This window comes from Octodon degus, unplaced genomic scaffold, assembly GCF_000260255.1.
Source record: "Octodon degus isolate 3935 unplaced genomic scaffold, OctDeg1.0 scaffold00098, whole genome shotgun sequence".
NCBI lineage: Eukaryota > Metazoa > Chordata > Mammalia > Rodentia > Octodontidae > Octodon > Octodon degus.
The window spans coordinates 558295-575405 of record NW_004524674.1 but is presented as its reverse complement, the minus strand read 5'-3'; the positions used below and the strand labels follow the sequence as shown (position 1 = coordinate 575405).

General features: G+C 51.5%; 1 protein-coding gene across 5 annotated transcripts in view; it reads left to right on the top strand.

Moving 5' to 3' along the window:
* P2rx1 (purinergic receptor P2X 1) overlaps nt 1-14758 on the top strand; it is a 16105-nt gene extending 1347 nt beyond the window's left edge. For 2 of the 5 annotated variants that reach the window (XM_023723368.1, XM_023723365.1), the window contains exons 2-13: nt 8625-8772; nt 8982-9053; nt 9285-9338; nt 9466-9535; nt 9821-9917; nt 10264-10344; nt 10583-10724; nt 12012-12139; nt 12493-12583; nt 12961-13026; nt 13385-13486; nt 13575-14758. In XM_023723368.1, the coding sequence (XP_023579136.1) occupies nt 8625-8772; nt 8982-9053; nt 9285-9338; nt 9466-9535; nt 9821-9917; nt 10264-10344; nt 10583-10724; nt 12012-12139; nt 12493-12583; nt 12961-13026; nt 13385-13486; nt 13575-13640 (1117 nt within the window). In that variant the 3' untranslated portion in view covers nt 13641-14758. The remainder of the gene's footprint in view (nt 1-8624; nt 8773-8981; nt 9054-9284; nt 9339-9465; nt 9536-9820; nt 9918-10263; nt 10345-10582; nt 10725-12011; nt 12140-12492; nt 12584-12960; nt 13027-13384; nt 13487-13574) is intronic. The other 3 variants (XM_004638290.2, XM_023723367.1, XM_023723369.1) reach the window with 3 other exon arrangements.
* The last annotated feature ends 2353 nt before the right edge of the window (nt 14759-17111 follow it).

Genomic DNA, 17111 nt, shown 5'->3' with positions numbered 1-17111 from the left:
TCTTCTTCTTCCTCTCTCTCTCTCTCTCTCTCTCTCTCTCTCTCTCTCTCTCTCTCTCCTTCTCTCTCTCTCTTTCCAGGGTCTTGCTATATAGTTTAAGCTGATCTTAAACTCACTGTATAGCCCAAGCTAGCCTTGATCTCATAGGGATCCTCCTGCCTCAGCCTCCCAAATTCTGGAATTACAGGCATGCACCACCATGCCTGGCTTTTCTGGGACCTGTCCCATTCATTGTACCAGGGGTGCAGGATCAGAGCATCTGGCTGAACCTGGCTGCAAAAGCCATTTTTGTGAAATCAACCTGGCTGTCCAGAAGCCACAGCAGGCCTGCAGGGCCTTGAGCATGTGTAAGTGCTTGTGTGGACACATAGGTACATGTCCTGTGAGTGCACCCATCCCTGGGATCTGGGCTTGTGCCTCATGGGTGTGGTTGCTGGCTGTGTCTCTGGGGCTGGCTGCCCACATGTGTCAATCCTTAAGTGTGCATTGTGGCAGGGTTTGCCTTGTAGTTGATGCACTCCTTGCGGGCCTGGTGCATGTCCCCTGTGAATGGACATCATATCCATTCAAAATGACCCAGTTGAAGGCTTCTAGAGGTTCCGGGAAGAAGATTCAATCCCGCTAGAGGCCTGGGAACACCTGGCAACCCTGGCCTGGTTTTGCTGTGTGATTCTGAAGAGTCTGCCCCTCTCACCTTCAAGTTCCTGTTTTTGATGTATTTTAAACTAGGGCTGCTAAATGGAGCCCACACTGGCTGACCAAGGGCCTACACGGTGGTCCTCCAGAATGTTTGCTGTCCAGAACAGCCTTTCCTCTGCCCAGCCCACTCCTTACGTGTCCGCGCTGGGAAGCTGCAGCCTGGGCCAGGACCTCTCTGCTGCCTTTTGCCCTCTGCCTGCCTTCTGTTCACAGACCAGTGTGACAACTGTGATGGTTGTGGAGGGGAACCGTGGGAAACTGAGGCCCAGAGAAGAGCACTGGGGTTTCTGATCCCATGGCAAATTAGCAGCACAGCCAGACTTATACCCGAGGCCTCCTGACCTTGAGGTCTCTGTTCTACCTGCTCCTTTCCACCATCTCAAGGGCTCTGCAGAACTTTCTCACAGGAACAGGATGGACCTAAGAGTCCACCATTAGTTTCACTCCTGACCCCCTCAGGCCCAGCCTGCTCACCAGAAGAGGTTGGGAACCCTGAACCCCATGACTCTGTTCTGCTTTCAAGTCAGTGGCTGTGGCCAGTGCCAGCACCCTCTTAGGGGCTGGTGACAGAGTGGAAAGGACAGTTCCTCCATGCTGCAGGATGTGCCCCAAGCTGCAACTGAGCCACAAACCCATGCCTCAAGCATTAGGGAGCCCACCACCTCCCTCCTCCCCTTGCTCCCTCCACAACCAATCCACTGAGTTTCTAAAGGGATGTGACCCTTCTCAGAATGAGCACGGCTCCCAGGCACAGGAGTTTTGCGTGATCTCCCATTTGTTAAGAAGCTAGTCGGGACCTGAACTAGCTGAATGGCTCTGAAGCTGGCTTTGATATCCTGGAAAGAAAATGTCTTCAGAGAGAGACACTGAGTTGCTGGAGTCCCATAGAGAAGCCCAAAGGCGGACCCTTTTGCCCCCAACTCTCACTCAAGCCTCAAGCCACCCCCAAGACAGCCCCCACTGGCTGAGGCTCCCGCTGTCTCTGTTGCCCTCCTCTGGCCACTTTTAAGAGCTGCACTGATGCCTGCAGCTAGGTGTCCCCAACTGGACTGCCCTCCTCACCTAACCTGGATTTGGTCTCAGCAGCTGAAGTCTGAGTTTCCTGACTGTTCCACAAGGCGAGGGCTAGAGGAGACCATTCGCTCTTTACTGGAGAGGATTGGGTTTTGCTGAAGGACCTTCCTCTTTCTTAGATGTCTGTCTGCTTTCTGGTCCTGTAGACATTGCAGAGATGGCAGGGAAGGTGGGGGTGGGACACCAGAGAAGAGTCAGGGCCAGCAAAGCCACATAGGGAATGGGCAGGCATAGAGACACAGCTGAATAGAGAAACAGACATGGAGCAAGACTTGGATGAGAGAGAGAGAGAGAGAGAGAGAGAGAGAGAGAGAGAGAGAGAGAGAGAGACACAGAAAGAGACAAACAGAGACAGACAGAGACAGACAGAGACAGAGACAGAGACAGAGACAGAAAGATACAGAGACAGAGAGACAGACAGACAGACAGACAGAGAGAGACAGAGAGACAGAGACAGAGAGACAGAGAAAGACAGAGGGAGACAGAGAGAGACAGACAGAAAGAGACAGAGAGAAAGACAGAGAGGAAGAGAGAGAGACAGAGAGAAAGACAAGAGAAAGTTTCAGAGGTAGAGGCTGAGATGCCAAAAACTGGAAAAAGTTCGAAAGAGGGTCCCTATTCATCATGCTTCTCCAGGAAGTCCAAGGCAAGTATAGGGAGGCAAGTGGTCCTGAGGCTGTAGAAGGCTCAGCCACTTTTAGCTCAGAATGGGATGGTCTCAGCTATCTCCGGGAGATGACTTGCTTTCTGTCACTGCAGCTAGGCAGGCAGTGGGCTGTGTCTGAGACCTAACAGGCCCATACTGGAACATGACGGGGTGTGTTTCTGCCTGGGAGCTCTAAGTAGAAGAGGAGAAGGGTGGTCTGGTTGCAGCACCCAGGAGGGTCTCCAAGGGGATGTGTGGGTGCTGCTTGGAGAGATGGGCCTAGGGAGGCTTCCTGGAGGAAGTGACACAGTGGTAGAACCAACTATGGGCCAAGGTCTGGGATGACAAGCTGGGAAAAAGCTCTTAGCTTTTCCTCTGGCCACTCTGGACCTCTTTTCACTTCAGTCCTTGTTTGTCTCCTCCGCCTCCACAGAAGAGCTCTTGAAGTCACCTGTTCTGAGATCACCAGGTGGATCCCAGAGTGACCAGTCAGTGATAAGGACATGTCCACATTATTGCTGGGAGAAAAATCCAGGTTTCCACAGCATCTTCACGCTGTGCCAGGAGATTCAGCTGGGACACACGGTGGGCAGAGGGAGAGAGAGGAGCTGAGGATGAGTGAGTGAAAACTCCTTTGATTCTATAACAGAAGCCTATTTATATATCTGAAAAATCACTGTCAGCCTTGAGCTTCCACATCATAGATCCTCCATGACTAGGGCATACATAGTATTATGGTTTGATTGGAGCTGTGCCCTAAAAGACACTCATGTAGTATGAAGTGCCAGGATCATGAGGTCACTAACCTCATGAATGGACTGACCCATTGTTGAGTTCACAGCTCAGTGGGCTATTAGGAAGTGGGACCCATTGGAGCAAACAGATCTCTGGGAGCATGCTTTTGAGGGTATGTCCTGTCCCTAGTCCCTTCCTCTCCTCTGGATCCTTACCTCTTCTTCTTTCTGGTGGCCATAAGATGAGCAGTTCTCTTCTACCATGCCCTTCTGCCATGACGTTTCTGCCTTTGAGCTAGGTGACCATGGACTACAGCCTCTGAAGCTGTGAGCCAAAATCAATCCTTCCTACTTGGATTAATTAAGTTGTGTGCACTGTATGTTTTGTTCCAGTAATGCACCGGTAACTAATGCCCTCAGGAAGAGCAAGGTCTATAAGGATATGAGCAGTCCAGGTTGGCCTAGCTTTGGTTCCCAAAGCACCTACCCAGGATCCACCTCCTTTTTGTGCCTCTGCTTCCCTTTTGGGCAGATATCACTCTCAGGCAAGTTGTCTGTTTTCATAGTGGCAAAGTGGCCACCAGCAGGCTGGCACCCTCCATTTAGCTACATCTCCCAGGTACAAAAACATCTCCTTCCTCCTGAATTCCAGCGAAACCCCATGTCCAACTTGTATTGGCTGAGATTGGATCATGTGCCCAAGCCAGAGCCAGTCATTGCAGTCAAAGGAATGGAGAGCTTTGATTGGAGGAGATTTTGTGCCCAACTGGTCCAGGCTGTCCTGTGAGAAGCAAAGTGGATAGGAGGATCAAGTTCCATGGGGAGATGTGGTCAGGATGGGGCATTTGCATTTGTGTTTGCCCAGTGGTTAGTACTTTGCATTGTGATAGATTTCATATACCATAATGGTCACCTTCTAATTTTATTTTATTTTTTATTACTTTTGGTGATGCTGGAGAGGAAATCCAAGGTTTTATGCATGCTGCTGAGCTGCCCTAGTCTTTATTTTTTTTAAAAAATCGATAATCATGTGCATTTTATTTTTTTATTTGGTACCAGAAATCAGACTCAGGACCTTACACTTGCTGGGCAGGTGCTTGCGCCACTGAGCCATATCCCCAGCCCTCACGTACTGTTTAGTCTTCATGAAATTGTGCAACAATCACCACTATCTCATTCCAGAAAATTTTCACCATTCCATGAAGAAACTACCCCATCACATCATCCCTTTTTCGCAGCCTATTGCCCCTATTTGGGGCATTTCATACAAGTAAAGCAATGTCCATCTTTTCGTGGCTGTCCAGGTTTGTCCAGGTTGATTGTATCTTGGGTTGTATCAGTACTTCCTTCCTTTTCATGGCTACACAACATTTTATTTATTTATTCCTCTATAGATGGACATTTGGACTTTTCTACTTCTTGACCTCTATGAACAATGTTGCCTGTGGACCAACGTTTGTGCAGATATATGTTTAAATCTTGGTTATATACCTAATTGCAGGAATATGGGGTCAAGTGGAATTTCACAGTTAAGGGATCTTTTTATTATTAATTAATTAATTAATTAATTAACTTGGTATAGGGTCTAACTACACAGGTCGGACAGATGCTAATCCTCTTGTCTTAGTCTCCTCAGTGCTGGGATTACAGGCGTGCACCACCATGCCTGGTTTCGGGGCTAACACAGTGCACCCAGAGTTCCAGGGCCTGCATGGTATGCAACACCAGAGATCGAATCCCGGCCCTTGCACTTGCCAAGCAGGCACTTAGATGGCTGAGCTATCTCCCCAGCCCCTCCACAGTTTAATTTTTGAGGAAAGGTGGGTCTGTTTTTCGAAGGGTCCAGCTGTCTGTGACATACCTAGGAGGTGTCTGGGAGAGAGAAGCGGAGATATGAGTCACCAAGCAGCTGGAGATATAGACATTTACATAGACACCCTGAGCTAGGATTTGTGTTTGTTTTGTTCACTTCTGTATTTTTAGCATGTAGAAGAGTTCTTGGCATGTAATAGTGCCTTGGTACATAAACGTTTGTTGAATGACTAAATGAATCTGTGGGACTGAGTCTCAAGAGGAGAGTGCAAATCTGGAGGTAGAAATCTGGGGATGCAGTATGTCTGTGACAGTTTCTGCAGGGCTCTGCCGGGGGAACAGAACAGAAGCCAGGCATGTGCGGGTGGATGGACATGGAGGGGAGAATCAAGGAAGGAGCACCCAGAGTGGCGGAAGGAGGGTTTTTACTTTTCATGTGCCTGCTGTGCCCGATAATTTCCTTAAAGAGAATTTATGAAGGCCAGGTGTGGTGGTGCACACCTGGAATCCCAGCTCCAGAGAGGCGGAGGCATAAGGATTGCAAGGTCAAGGTCAGCCTGAGTAACTTATTAAGGTACTGGTTTCAAAACTGAAAACAGGGGGCCCGCCCCTTAGCTCAGTTCTTTGAGTGGCTGCTTCAACAAAGCAGTCAGGTTCAGGTTGCTGTGGTTCGATCCCCACAACTCAAGCCAGCCAAAACTGCCCTGAAGGCATTCAGAGAAAAAAAAAAAAAAAAAACCCTTAAAACAAAGAGTGGGTGTGTAGCCCTGTAAGTGGCAGAGCTCTTACTCAGCATGTCTGAGGCCCTAGGTTTGATGCCCCACACCACAGTGGTGGGGGGTGGGGGGAAAACCTCATAGGAACTTTCCCCAAACAATTACCTAGATTGATTGATTGATTGATTGATTGATTGATTGATTTTGCTTTGGGGGAGGCTCAATACTGAGTCAAGTACATGGCCTTGCTAGGTGTTTGTGGCATGATTAACACCTTTGAAGTAGGTGTCATGACCTGTTTTATGGAGAAAATTAGGGCTCAGAGACTAACCAGTCTGTAGCTCAGAGCCACACAGCTGCAGAGGCAGCTGGAGCTGGATCTGGGTCCTTTGGGCCTGTCCCCTCTTCCATGAGCGACCGTTGGAGAAGAGAGCCCCAGGAGAAGTGGAAAGACTGGGAAAGATTATTTCTGGAAAGGGAGGGACTTTGGAAGATGCCAGTGTCTTTGACCTCAGACTCCCTGAGTGGCCTTCCCTTGGGGGTGACCATGAGGCCTGGCCAAAGCATTGCTCTGGAGGGCCAGTCCTGGCGCCATGGTCATTCTATTATTACCAGAACTGAGGTCATTAATCTGATTGCCCTTTCCCTTTGAGCCCAAGACACTGCCTGGAAGCGCTACATTGGTCCCAGTGCGCAACCATGGGGCAGGAACTCCTGGCTCCTGAGAGACGCGCTGGTGCCAGTGCTGCCTGGTGGAGGCAGGCCGAGTCCTGGGCAGGGTCTGCTCACTGCTTGACCTCTGGCTTTTGGGAGGGGCGCCCCAACAGGTCTCAGTTTTCCCATCGATGATATGAGGGTTTGGCATTAGGTATAAAGAGAAATAGGGCTGGGGTGAGGGGATTGCAGTGCCACGAGGGAGGCCGAGGCTTCTCTTGCAGGGGGCTCAGAACATGGAGCAGCTCTCCTCTCTCCTGTGAGCGTGGGTGTGGAGCAAAAGGCCTTCCTGGGGGCAGGAACTTGAGGAGAGTGGGGGTGGGAAATCGCCCTCTCCTGGAAGGGCAGGCTTGGGACGCAGCACTGGGTCCTTTGTGGTCCCCATCCAATCCATTGCAGCCTGACACCTGCAGGGGGCAGCAGTGACCACGCTTAGGTGGGTGTGTGTGGTGGGGCTGGTTCTGAGGCCAGGCTGAGACAGAGCAGAAGGGGATGGCCTTCTGGAGGAGAAAAGAGGACATTGGTGGGTTGCCCTCCTGGGGAAGCAGACAGACTGAGACAGAAGGCAGTGACTGGGATTAAGAGGCCTGGACAATTCTGTCAACAGGCCTGGGCTTTGGGAAACAGGAAGGGGCAGTCAATGGCTTTGAGTTCTGCTTGGCCAGGTGAGCTTGGGGTAGAGAAAGAGATCGGTGAAGGTGGACTCAGGTTTTCCTTGGAGGCATGAGGCTGCACACTTCCATGGGACACACACACACAGTCTCTCTTACTCGCAATCACTGTGAAGAGTCTTTTCTGAAGGAAGAGTCCCACTTTTAGAAAGAAGTGTTATCTAGGATTCTTTCAGTTATCAGCAACAGAAACTCAGTCCAAACTGGTTTACATAAAGGAAGAGAATGTATTTGACATGTAACTGAAAAACTCAGAAGTAGATTTTTCAAGTATGCTTCAGACCTGGCTGGATCCAGGTGCTCAAAAACACTGTTGCAGTAGGGGTCTGGCCCTCTCATCTCTGGGCCTGGCCTCCATCAAGGCTGGCCTCCTTCTCTAGCTCTCTGTCTTTTTTTTTTTTTTTTTTTTTTTCTATTTTATGTATTTGCTACAGGGTCTCACTATGCATCTCGGACTCATAGTGATCCTCCTGTTTTCAGCGTCTCCTGCACTGGGGTTACAGACGTGTGCCACCACACCCAGACTCGGTCACTGGCTCTGTGTGCCCTGAAAGTGGGGCTGGTGCAGCATGCAGGACCAGGGATCAAACCCTGGTCCCTGCACCTGCCAAAGCAGGCACTTAATCCTCTGAGCCATCTCGACGACCCTTCCCTGCCTTTTTGATGAGGACTAACTGTAGTTTGGGCCTGGCAGCCACCCCTCCTAGCCACTGAGGAGATGGAATGTTTCTTTCCAGCAATTTCCAGAAAAATCCTGCCTTCATTGAAATCTTCCCCTGGTCATGGCCCATCCCTGGGCTGCTCCCAGGGGATAGAATATTGATTGGCAAAACTTGTTCATGTGCCCACCCTTGGGGAGGAGGCAACTGACCTTGCTGAACCCCCTAGACTATAAGTTGGGGGACACTATAAGTGCTGGAAATGGAAGGCTGAAACTTTCCTCCAAAGTCAAGGCGTCTCCAGCCTGGGCTGCTCCCATGGGCGTATGCCAGGACACAAGAGGCTGCAAGGGTCATTAGCCCTCTTGTCCTTCCCTGTCCCCTCCCCAGTGTGCCCAGTATGGTTGTGGTAGTTCTAGCTAATGTCTCTACAAGCCTGACTGGCAGGCCAGGCTCCACCCCAAGGTTTTTCACACCTTGACTAACTCAAACAACAAGTGCTGTCATCATTCCCAGTTTATAGATGAGGCACATGCGGGCAGAGGGTTGGCTCTGGGAAGGGGCACTGGGGTCCAAGAGGCATCAGCCGAGAAGCCGGCCTGCAGCCCTGTGAACCCTGCTTTTGGGAGAGGATCTGGAGGAGATGCACAGTAGGATTTTGCTTTGGGAATTCATATTCTCATTGTGGAAAGGTGGTAGAACTTCAGGCAGAGGGTAGTGAGGGAGGCAGAGAGGCAGAAGGTGGCTTGGAGATGCACCTAGGGAAGGCAAGGGGAAAACCATACCGTCCCCAGTGGGTGCCAGAAAGGATGGAGGTTCATAAAACCACCTGTCGTCCTTGAATGGCTGGCCCAGCCCTTGCCCAGAACCATAATCTCCCATGAGCCCTACTCCTGCAGGTGGGTGTTTGTCTATGAGAAGGGCTACCAGACCTCCAGTGGCCTCATCAGCAGTGTGTCTGTGAAGCTCAAAGGCCTGGCCGTGACCCAGCTCCAGAACTTTGGCCCCCAGGTCTGGGATGTGGCTGACTACGTCTTCCCTGCACAGGTCAGCTGACCTGAGTGCACTTCCATTCTCCTCCCTGGGGTCCTTGTTCCTTCTGAACTTCAGTTTCCCTGTGAGCCTGGGACTAACTTCTCATGGTGGCATGGTGGGGTGTGGAGGCCTCTGGGTGTCAGATGGGCTCTGGGGGCCAGGGAGAGGTCTCAGGGATGTCATGCCAATCCTTCCCCGCTCTCCCTGCCCCTCACTTCCAGGGGGACAGCTCCTTTGTGGTCATGACCAATTTCATCGTGACCCCTCAGCAGGCTCAAGACTACTGTGCAGAGGTGAGTATCTGCCCTGCCCAGACCCACAAGGGAGAATAACTTGGGACAGGTGTCCCTTAGGACCTGGTAGTAATGCCAAGCAGGGCCACCTGAGGGCTCCCATGGTGGAATGCCATGCATAAATTCACATGAAGTGACTGTCCTTCAATGACAGTGCCAGTCTTCTTCCCCATGTGTGCCAAGCTAAGCCTCCCCCTCCCCCCGCCTCCACACCTCTGCCAAGCAACAAAGGTGATGGACAACTGGGTGAGAATCCAGAGTGGTGGAGACTGGGGGAAGGTGATTGTGAGTAGGGGTCACCCAAAAAGTCTAAGGCTCTACCCCGTGCCTTCCCTAGGGCCTGGGGGTGGGAGGGGCTCTTTTCAGGATGGCACCCACTGGGCCAGGGGCCAGCACCTCTCCCCTCCCTCAGCACCCAGAGGGGGGTACATGCAAGGACAACAGCAGCTGCATCCCAGGGAAGGCAGAAAGGAAGGCCCAAGGTAAGGCCAACTTCCTGCTCCTCTGGCTCCAGGCCCTGTGTCCCTCAGGCCCTCCTGGCCCTGTCTCTGCCTCTCCACACCTGTGCCACCAGCCCAACCTGCAGTCTGTGCAGCTCTCTCCCTCCTGCCCCTGGCTTGGGTTCCCTGTCACAGGCCCTCCAATATTCCTATCTGCAGGTTGCTCCTCCTTGGTGCCCCTTTATTAGGAGTCCTGGGGAAGGGACCTAGACCTCCCTTTGTACCCCCAGCCTGGGTGGGCACCTAGGGGTTCCTCCCTTGCTCCAGGCATTCGCACGGGCAAGTGTGTGGCCTTCAACGACACTGTGCAGACGTGTGAGATCTTTGGCTGGTGCCCTGTGGAGGTGGATGACAAAATCCCAAGGTAACTAATGCCCATCCTTCCAGGGAGTTGGGGGCAAGGTTCCTAGCCCAGACAGAAGGGTGGCTGGGTCTGGAAAGAATCCATTTCTGCTTCCTCTGACCCCACCCTCATCCCATCTGATCCCACCATTGGGGTGCCATACCCCACCAACATAAGACTGCAGGAGGACCCTTTGGGCTCTCTCTTAGGACCCTTTGGGCTCTCTCTTCCTGCTCCATGGGAAGAGAGAGCCCAAAGGGTCCTCCTGCAGTCTTATGTTGGTGGGGTATGGCACCCCAATGGTGGGATCAGATGGAACACACAAGGGGACCTATGGGGGGCAGTGAGTGAGTGTGGTCTTCTCCAGCCCTGCCCTTCTCCAAGAGGCCGAGAACTTTACTCTCTTCATCAAGAACAGCATCAGCTTTCCACGCTTCAAGGTCAACAGGTTTGTGGGAAATGTGGGCAGAAACACAGCCGGCTCTGGAGGCTGCCCCAGCTGCTTCCAGCACTCTCTGTCTCCCTCCCTTCCTCCCAGCTCCTCCTTCATGCTGCAGGAGCCCAAGCTGGGCCCCTGAGGTGGGCTGCTAAAGGGGCATTCTGGAGGCCATGAGGATAGATATGAGGGACATAGTGGGCACTCTCCCAGCTGGCACAAGTGGTACCAATGCTCTCTGCCCCTACAGGCGCAACCTGGTGGAGGAGGTGAATGCCTCCTACATGAAGACCTGCCTGTATCACAAGACTTTACACCCTCTGTGTCCTGTCTTCAACCTTGGCTATGTGGTGCAACAGTCAGGCCAGGACTTCCGGAGGCTGGCTGAGAAGGTACAACATGGTTCCAGGCCATGAGGATGCAATGAAGTCCTTTCAGGTCCAGTTTAGCCTCCCGAGTGCAGAGCCTCTATATGTCCAGGCCTATCTCCTCATACGTGGGGCCCCTGAAGGTCAGGCCTGTGTCCCCAGCAGGGGCTGGTCTGGACCTAGCAAGAGAAGGTGCCCCGAATGAATGAATGTGAGCAGACATTGTCAACTGGATGCTTGATGATGTTCTGCTACTTTTTATTTTATTTTTATTGTATGAAACCCAGGGTCTCTTGCATGCTAGGCAAGTACCCTGCCACTAGCCTATACCACAAACATTTCTCTCTATATATATTTTTTTATTGATTTTTGCAGAACCAGGGATTGAACTCAGGCCCTTGTGCTTGCTAGGCAAGCACTTATTCTACTGAGCCATCTTCCCGGCCCCAAACATTCTTTCTCTTTCTTTCTTTCTTTCTTTCTTTCTTTCTTTCTTTCTTTCTTTCTTTCTTTCTTTCTTTCTTTCCGGAACCAGGGGTTGAACTCAGGCCCTTGCATTGGGACAAGCACTTATTCTACTGAGCCATCTCTCTGGCCCCTTTATTTATTTTGAGACAGGGTCTTGCTAAGTTGCCAAGGTTGAGTTCAAACTTACAATATTCCTGCCTCAGCCTCTCAAGTAGCTGGAATTACAGGTGTATGTCACTATACCTGCCCCAGATGTACTCTCTTTAATTCAACAACTATTTGTTTACCTCCCACTCTATAACTTGTGTTAAGAGGGGGTCAGTGACAGATCCCTAGATAGCTGCATCTTCCTGGATTTTACAGTTTTGGAGATAGACTGATTTAAAAAATCACCTCAAATAAGCAAATAATTACAAAGAGACAAATGTTCCAAAGGCACATATAGAGTTTAACAGGAGGGAATAACAAAGGACATGTTTTAGTTTGAAGTGGTGGTCAGGGAAGCTCTCCCAGGAAAAATGATGGATGGATGGATGGATGGATGGATGAGCAGGAGCCAGCCTTAGGAAAAACTGGATGGATGAGTAGCATTGCAAAGGCCCTGAGATAGGAAGAACTCAGTGTATTCTGGAAATGATCAGAGGCCTGGAATGTGGAATGTGATGGGTAGGAGGTAAGGCCAGGGAGGATGGCGGGACTTCTACTCCAAAGCAACATCTCAGTGTCTCTCCTCAAAAAAAAAAAAAAAAAATTTCCCTCTTTGATAGAGTGTAGGCATTAGTTCTCAGACAGGCATATTTTGGTACCTAAATCCCAGCTTTTAAACACCTGTGTCCCTGGCAGGGTGGGGTGGTTGGCATCACCATCGACTGGAATTGTGACCTGGACTGGCATGTGCGACATTGCAAACCCATCTATGAGTTCCATGGGCTGTACGGGGAGAAAAACCTGTCTCAAGGCTTCAACTTCAGGTGCCTGCCTGGGCCCCACTGCATCCTTCCCTGGAGTTCTGCTGGGGCTGAGCATCCCATGACCCCAGAGGGTAGCAGAGAACCCTGGGAATCTCCCATCTGTGCAGATAGCGCCGAAAGGAGCAAGACCTGGGTGGGGAACTGGAGTCCTTTGCCTTCTGTCTCAGTCTCCTGAAGGCCCAACTGGCCAGAATGGCTAGGGAAATGGCTGACAGCAGGTGTCAGGGCAGGGGTAAGGTGTGACATTCCCAGGTTGAGGTTCTCAAGTCTCCTGGCCGTTGTTGGAGGTGACATGGACTGGTAAGGTGTACCAGGGATCTGATGCTCTTCTGTTACCTCACCCCTTCCCCAAGGTTTGCCAGGCACTTTGTGGAAAATGGGACCAACCACCGTCACCTCTTCAAGGTGTTTGGGATTCGCTTTGACATCCTGGTGGATGGCAAGGTGAGTTTCCAGTGTGTGTGTATGAGGGGGAGTTGCAGCTGAGTCATGGTCTTGCATCTGGTTGTCTACAGTTATAATGACAGACATTGGACAGGGTGGGGTCTGCTCAGCAAGCCTATGTCTAAAGCCAGATGAGACATGGGTGATGTCCAGAGTGAGGCTTTGTAGTCAGTGACCATGATTCCTCTACAAATTCCCTGGGCCCACGGAGGGAAAACCAAGGTGAAAAACAAGATGTACCAAGCAGGAGCCGACTCCCCATGGAGAATTAAAGCCCTGGGCAGCAGGTGGTGGGCAGAGTCCAGGAACAAGGGGTAGGGAAGGTCTCTTGTCCCTTCTCACTGTCAACCCTTCTCTCTCCTGGACTCTCCCACCAGGCTGGGAAATTTGACATCATTCCCACAATGACCACCATTGGCTCTGGGATTGGTATCTTCGGGGTGGTAAGTGCTGGGGATACCAGGTTGCTGCTGGAGTGGCCCCTCCTCTTCCACATCCTAGTGGTAGCAAGCCCCTCCTCCTAAAGCTTGACTACAATTGTCCATCATTACTGAGCCAGCAGCTGCCCTGCCAGAGTATCTGAGAAAACTGAGGCTGAGAGTTGGGGCAAGATAGACATGGGATAGGACTGCCTTGGTCCCCTGAGGGTCATGCAGTGCCTCACCATCCTGTCCAGGAAACTGAGGTCCGGGGTCATAGGATTCAGGCAGGGCCACCAGCCAGTAGGGCCTGCCGTAGGTTGTGCAAGATTCTATGCCCTTCCAAATTCCCACGCTCCATCTGTGCCCCTCCTTGCCCCAGGCCACTGTTCTCTGTGACCTGTTGCTGCTCCACATCCTGCCAAAGAGGCACTACTACAAACAGAAGAAATTCAAGTATGCAGAGGACATGGGGCCAGGAGTGGTAAGAACTCCAGGCTTGTGTGTGTGTCAGGGGTGGTTGGAGCAGTGGCTACCCAAGGGCTGACTCATATCCCCCAATGCACACACAGGAGGGGCGTGATCCTGCGACCACCAGCTCCACCCTGGGCCTACAGGAGAACATGAGGACCTCTTGATTTCAGCCCCTGACTTCAGACTGGACGCAGCGCCCAGCTACAGACTGGGGCCTTGGTGGGTCCCAGCCAAGGACAGGGGTCTCTCCTGGGAATCTCCTGTGCGCTCAGCCAGGCAGATTCATCTGCCCACAGCTCAGGGTGGCTACTAGGAGGGATTGGTGCAATCTGGGGCTCTGGCTCTAACTCTTCATCCTCCAAAACAGCCCAATTCCCAGTCTCAGCCACTCCTATTCCCAAAGGCCCTGGCAGGGCACACCCACACACCTGTACCCTAGCTTTGTGCTTATTACCTGGGGCCTTCAGTATCCATCCCATTCCTTCAGTTTCTCTAGATCCGTGCTCTCCAACATGTCAGCCAGTAATCACAGGGGGCTACTTATAAGATGGAATAAAATTTACAATTCCTCAGTTGAACTAGGCACATTTCAGCTACTCAGTAGACACACATGGCCGGGGGCTGCTATATCAGACCCCACAGGATGTCTTCATCATCACAGAAGGTTCCTTTGGGAAGGTCTGTTTGCACCTTGTTTCTGCCCTGCCTCAGATATTCAGGCCCCTGAACCTGAAGCTGCCAGGGCAGTCCCATGGATAGCAAATGCCCAGGCCACTTTGCGACTTGGATTGAAGAGCTGCTGCCCTAGAGCTTGCTGACTCAGAGCTCTCTTGGTAGAGTGACTTATGCCTGGGCTGCACCACCTGGCAGATGTGGGCATTGAACAAGGGCTCAAACACCCTCAGCCAGTGTGTAGTGTGTTCACGTGCCACACAGTGATTCATACACACGCACCCCCATGTGCACCCCCACCTACAAGCACACCACCACCCATGCACACACAACCCTCCATCCACGCTGTGTTTGAACAGCTTGGGCCTGCAAACACAGCCATCTGAGCACACCTACACCCCAAGCAGAGACACATGGTCCTTGCTGTGTCTCCTCCATGGGGAAATGCTTCTTCCCTAGTGTGTTAGGCCAGGACAGCCCTTCTAGCCTTGAATCCTTTCTCAGCTACCTCGGGCTGGGATGCAAGCCCTGGGCTCTGTGCCCCAGCTTTCGGGCCTGACTGGCTCTATTGGAACAAAAGAGCTGGGGAAAGCGAAGGTGGAGTCCAATAAACGGGATTAGGATGGGCTTCTGGCTTCCTGACTTTCTTTCCAGACCTCCCAAAAGATCAGCAGGCCTATCTGTGAAATGCAGGGTGGAGCTAAGCGATCCCTGAGGTCCCTCTGGATCTGTGGTAGGTAGTGATGAGCTGATATGTATGTTCTGGACCCAGCAGGATCTGTGCATAGGCCACTGTCCTGGTCCAGCGCCAAACAGCAGTACTCTTCCCTGTCCTCCACAAGTTGTTCCTCTGGCCCTGGACATGTACAGAAGCCTCAAAGTGGCTCCATGAGATGGGGGAGGGAGAGGCTGGCTGTCCTAAGAGTGAGATGCGGGGGACCCCAAACAAGGAGGGACGGTGTGTCAGCCTTTTATCACTGTGTCAAAATATCTGAGAAAAACAACTTAAAGAAGGAAGGGCTTAATTTGGTGCACAGATTTACAGGTTTCACTCCATGGTCAGAAACATCATGGTGGCAGGTTGTGGCAAAGAAAGCTTCTCACCTGGTAGCAACTGGTGAGCAGTGAAAGGGAGCCAGAGCAGAAGGGGCTGGGGAACAGATATAGTCCCTAACATCAATCTCTGGGGACCACTTCTTTCAACTGGGCCCTGCCTCCTGATAGGCCATTCTGGTGCGGACTCACCAGCGGATTAATCCATGTATGAGGTTAGTACCCTTAGGAACCAACCACCTCTCCAGGACCTACTTCTAAACACTGCTACACTGGGGACCAAGCCCTCAGTATATGAGTCTTTGGGGGACACTTCCTCTTTAAATTGTAACAGAGGGATTAACTGGTGACAGTGGGGAAGGATGCCCAGAGATCCTGTCGTGGCCATGATCTCCAGGTCTGATTTACAGCCACGTAGTGTTTTCACCATGATCTTTCTGGACCAACAAAACTTCCCGAAGCAATGGAAACATTCTCAGTTTGTGCTGCCCACTTAGGTTGCTGCCAGCCACAGGTGACCACAGAACACCTGAAATGCGGCCAGTGCAGCTGTGGAGCAGTTTGTACTTTATTTACTTTTAATTCATTTAAATAGCCATATATGGCTAGTGGTTATCACGTTAGATAGCACAGGCTAGTGCCTCCCACCTCCCTTGTCCCCTTGGCCCTTTGCGCTCCTCCCTGGCCAAGCACGATGGCTCAGATTTTGTAAGACATGAGCTCCCGCTTCTCTGCCCTCCCTTCCTCGACCACACCCACCTGCCATGTAACGCCTGTCCCTTTCCCTCCTGAATGGTGGAAAAAGGGTTTCTCTGTGTCCAACCCTTCTACCTCAGCCATAGCTACCTCTTCTCTCCCACTCCTATTTGACCCCCTCCTCTGCTTCTGGCTGGGCACCCACCCCCATCTGCCCATTCTCTCTCTGCCACTCTTCCAGAAAGACCAGTTCATGCTTCCCTCTAGTTGGCCTCCACCCTCACTGCTTCTAGATGTCCCTGCCAAGGTCACAAGCAGTGTTCTTGCTGCCAAATGTGTGCGGGCACTGCTGCCCATATCCTGCTTGGCCTGTCAGTATCTGATATTGTGGCCCAAGCCCTCCTTGTTCAGATTCCTTCCACCAGCTCCAAGGCCTGACCTGGTTTCCCAGGCAGCTTGGTGTTGGGGAAGAGGCCCCCTGCAGCTCTGCCTCCACGCCTGGTGTGGCCTTGGCAAGTCCCAGTGAGTCAGCAATAATGACAGCTTCTGCCAGGGTTGGCGTGAAATACCTGTAAAGTGCTCAGAGCCTGGCACACAGTCAGCAGTACTTGGCCCCTCAGTTTACCCACTCACTCCATGGTGGAGTCACCCGGCATCCCGAGATGTGCATTCTTCCTATGGTGATAAAACCCTGGATTCTCAGCTGGTCAATAGGCTGCGAAATGGAAGTTGCATTTCCTGTGTTGCCTCTTGCAACTGAGCCTGGTCATGTGCCTAAGTTCAAACTAATGAGATGTCCAGGGAAAGCATCAGGTGATAACTACTGGAAACTTCCCTTAGAAGAAAGTTGGTGCACATCCTTTGCCTTTTTCTTCACCCTTTTTGACTTCCCACTACCTGGAATGCATGTGTGATAGCTGGAGCTCTAGTCACTATTCTGAACCAGGAGCACAAGGGCCATACTTAGTGGCTGCAGATACAGAGCAGAAGAAAACATTATCTTTGTGGAGGTCTTTGTGGAGCCAAACCCATATGTCAGGTGAGGACTGTCTTCTTTGAGGCCTATGTGTGCAACTTCAATTATCTAGGTCAGCATTCTGATCCTCCTACCTGGTACCATTTTTTCCCTCTTTTAAATGTCTGGTCTTTGGTGCTAGTATTTGCTCTAAGTGATCCTTTTCCATGCCTCTGTCTACAACTATGTTTCTTTCTTT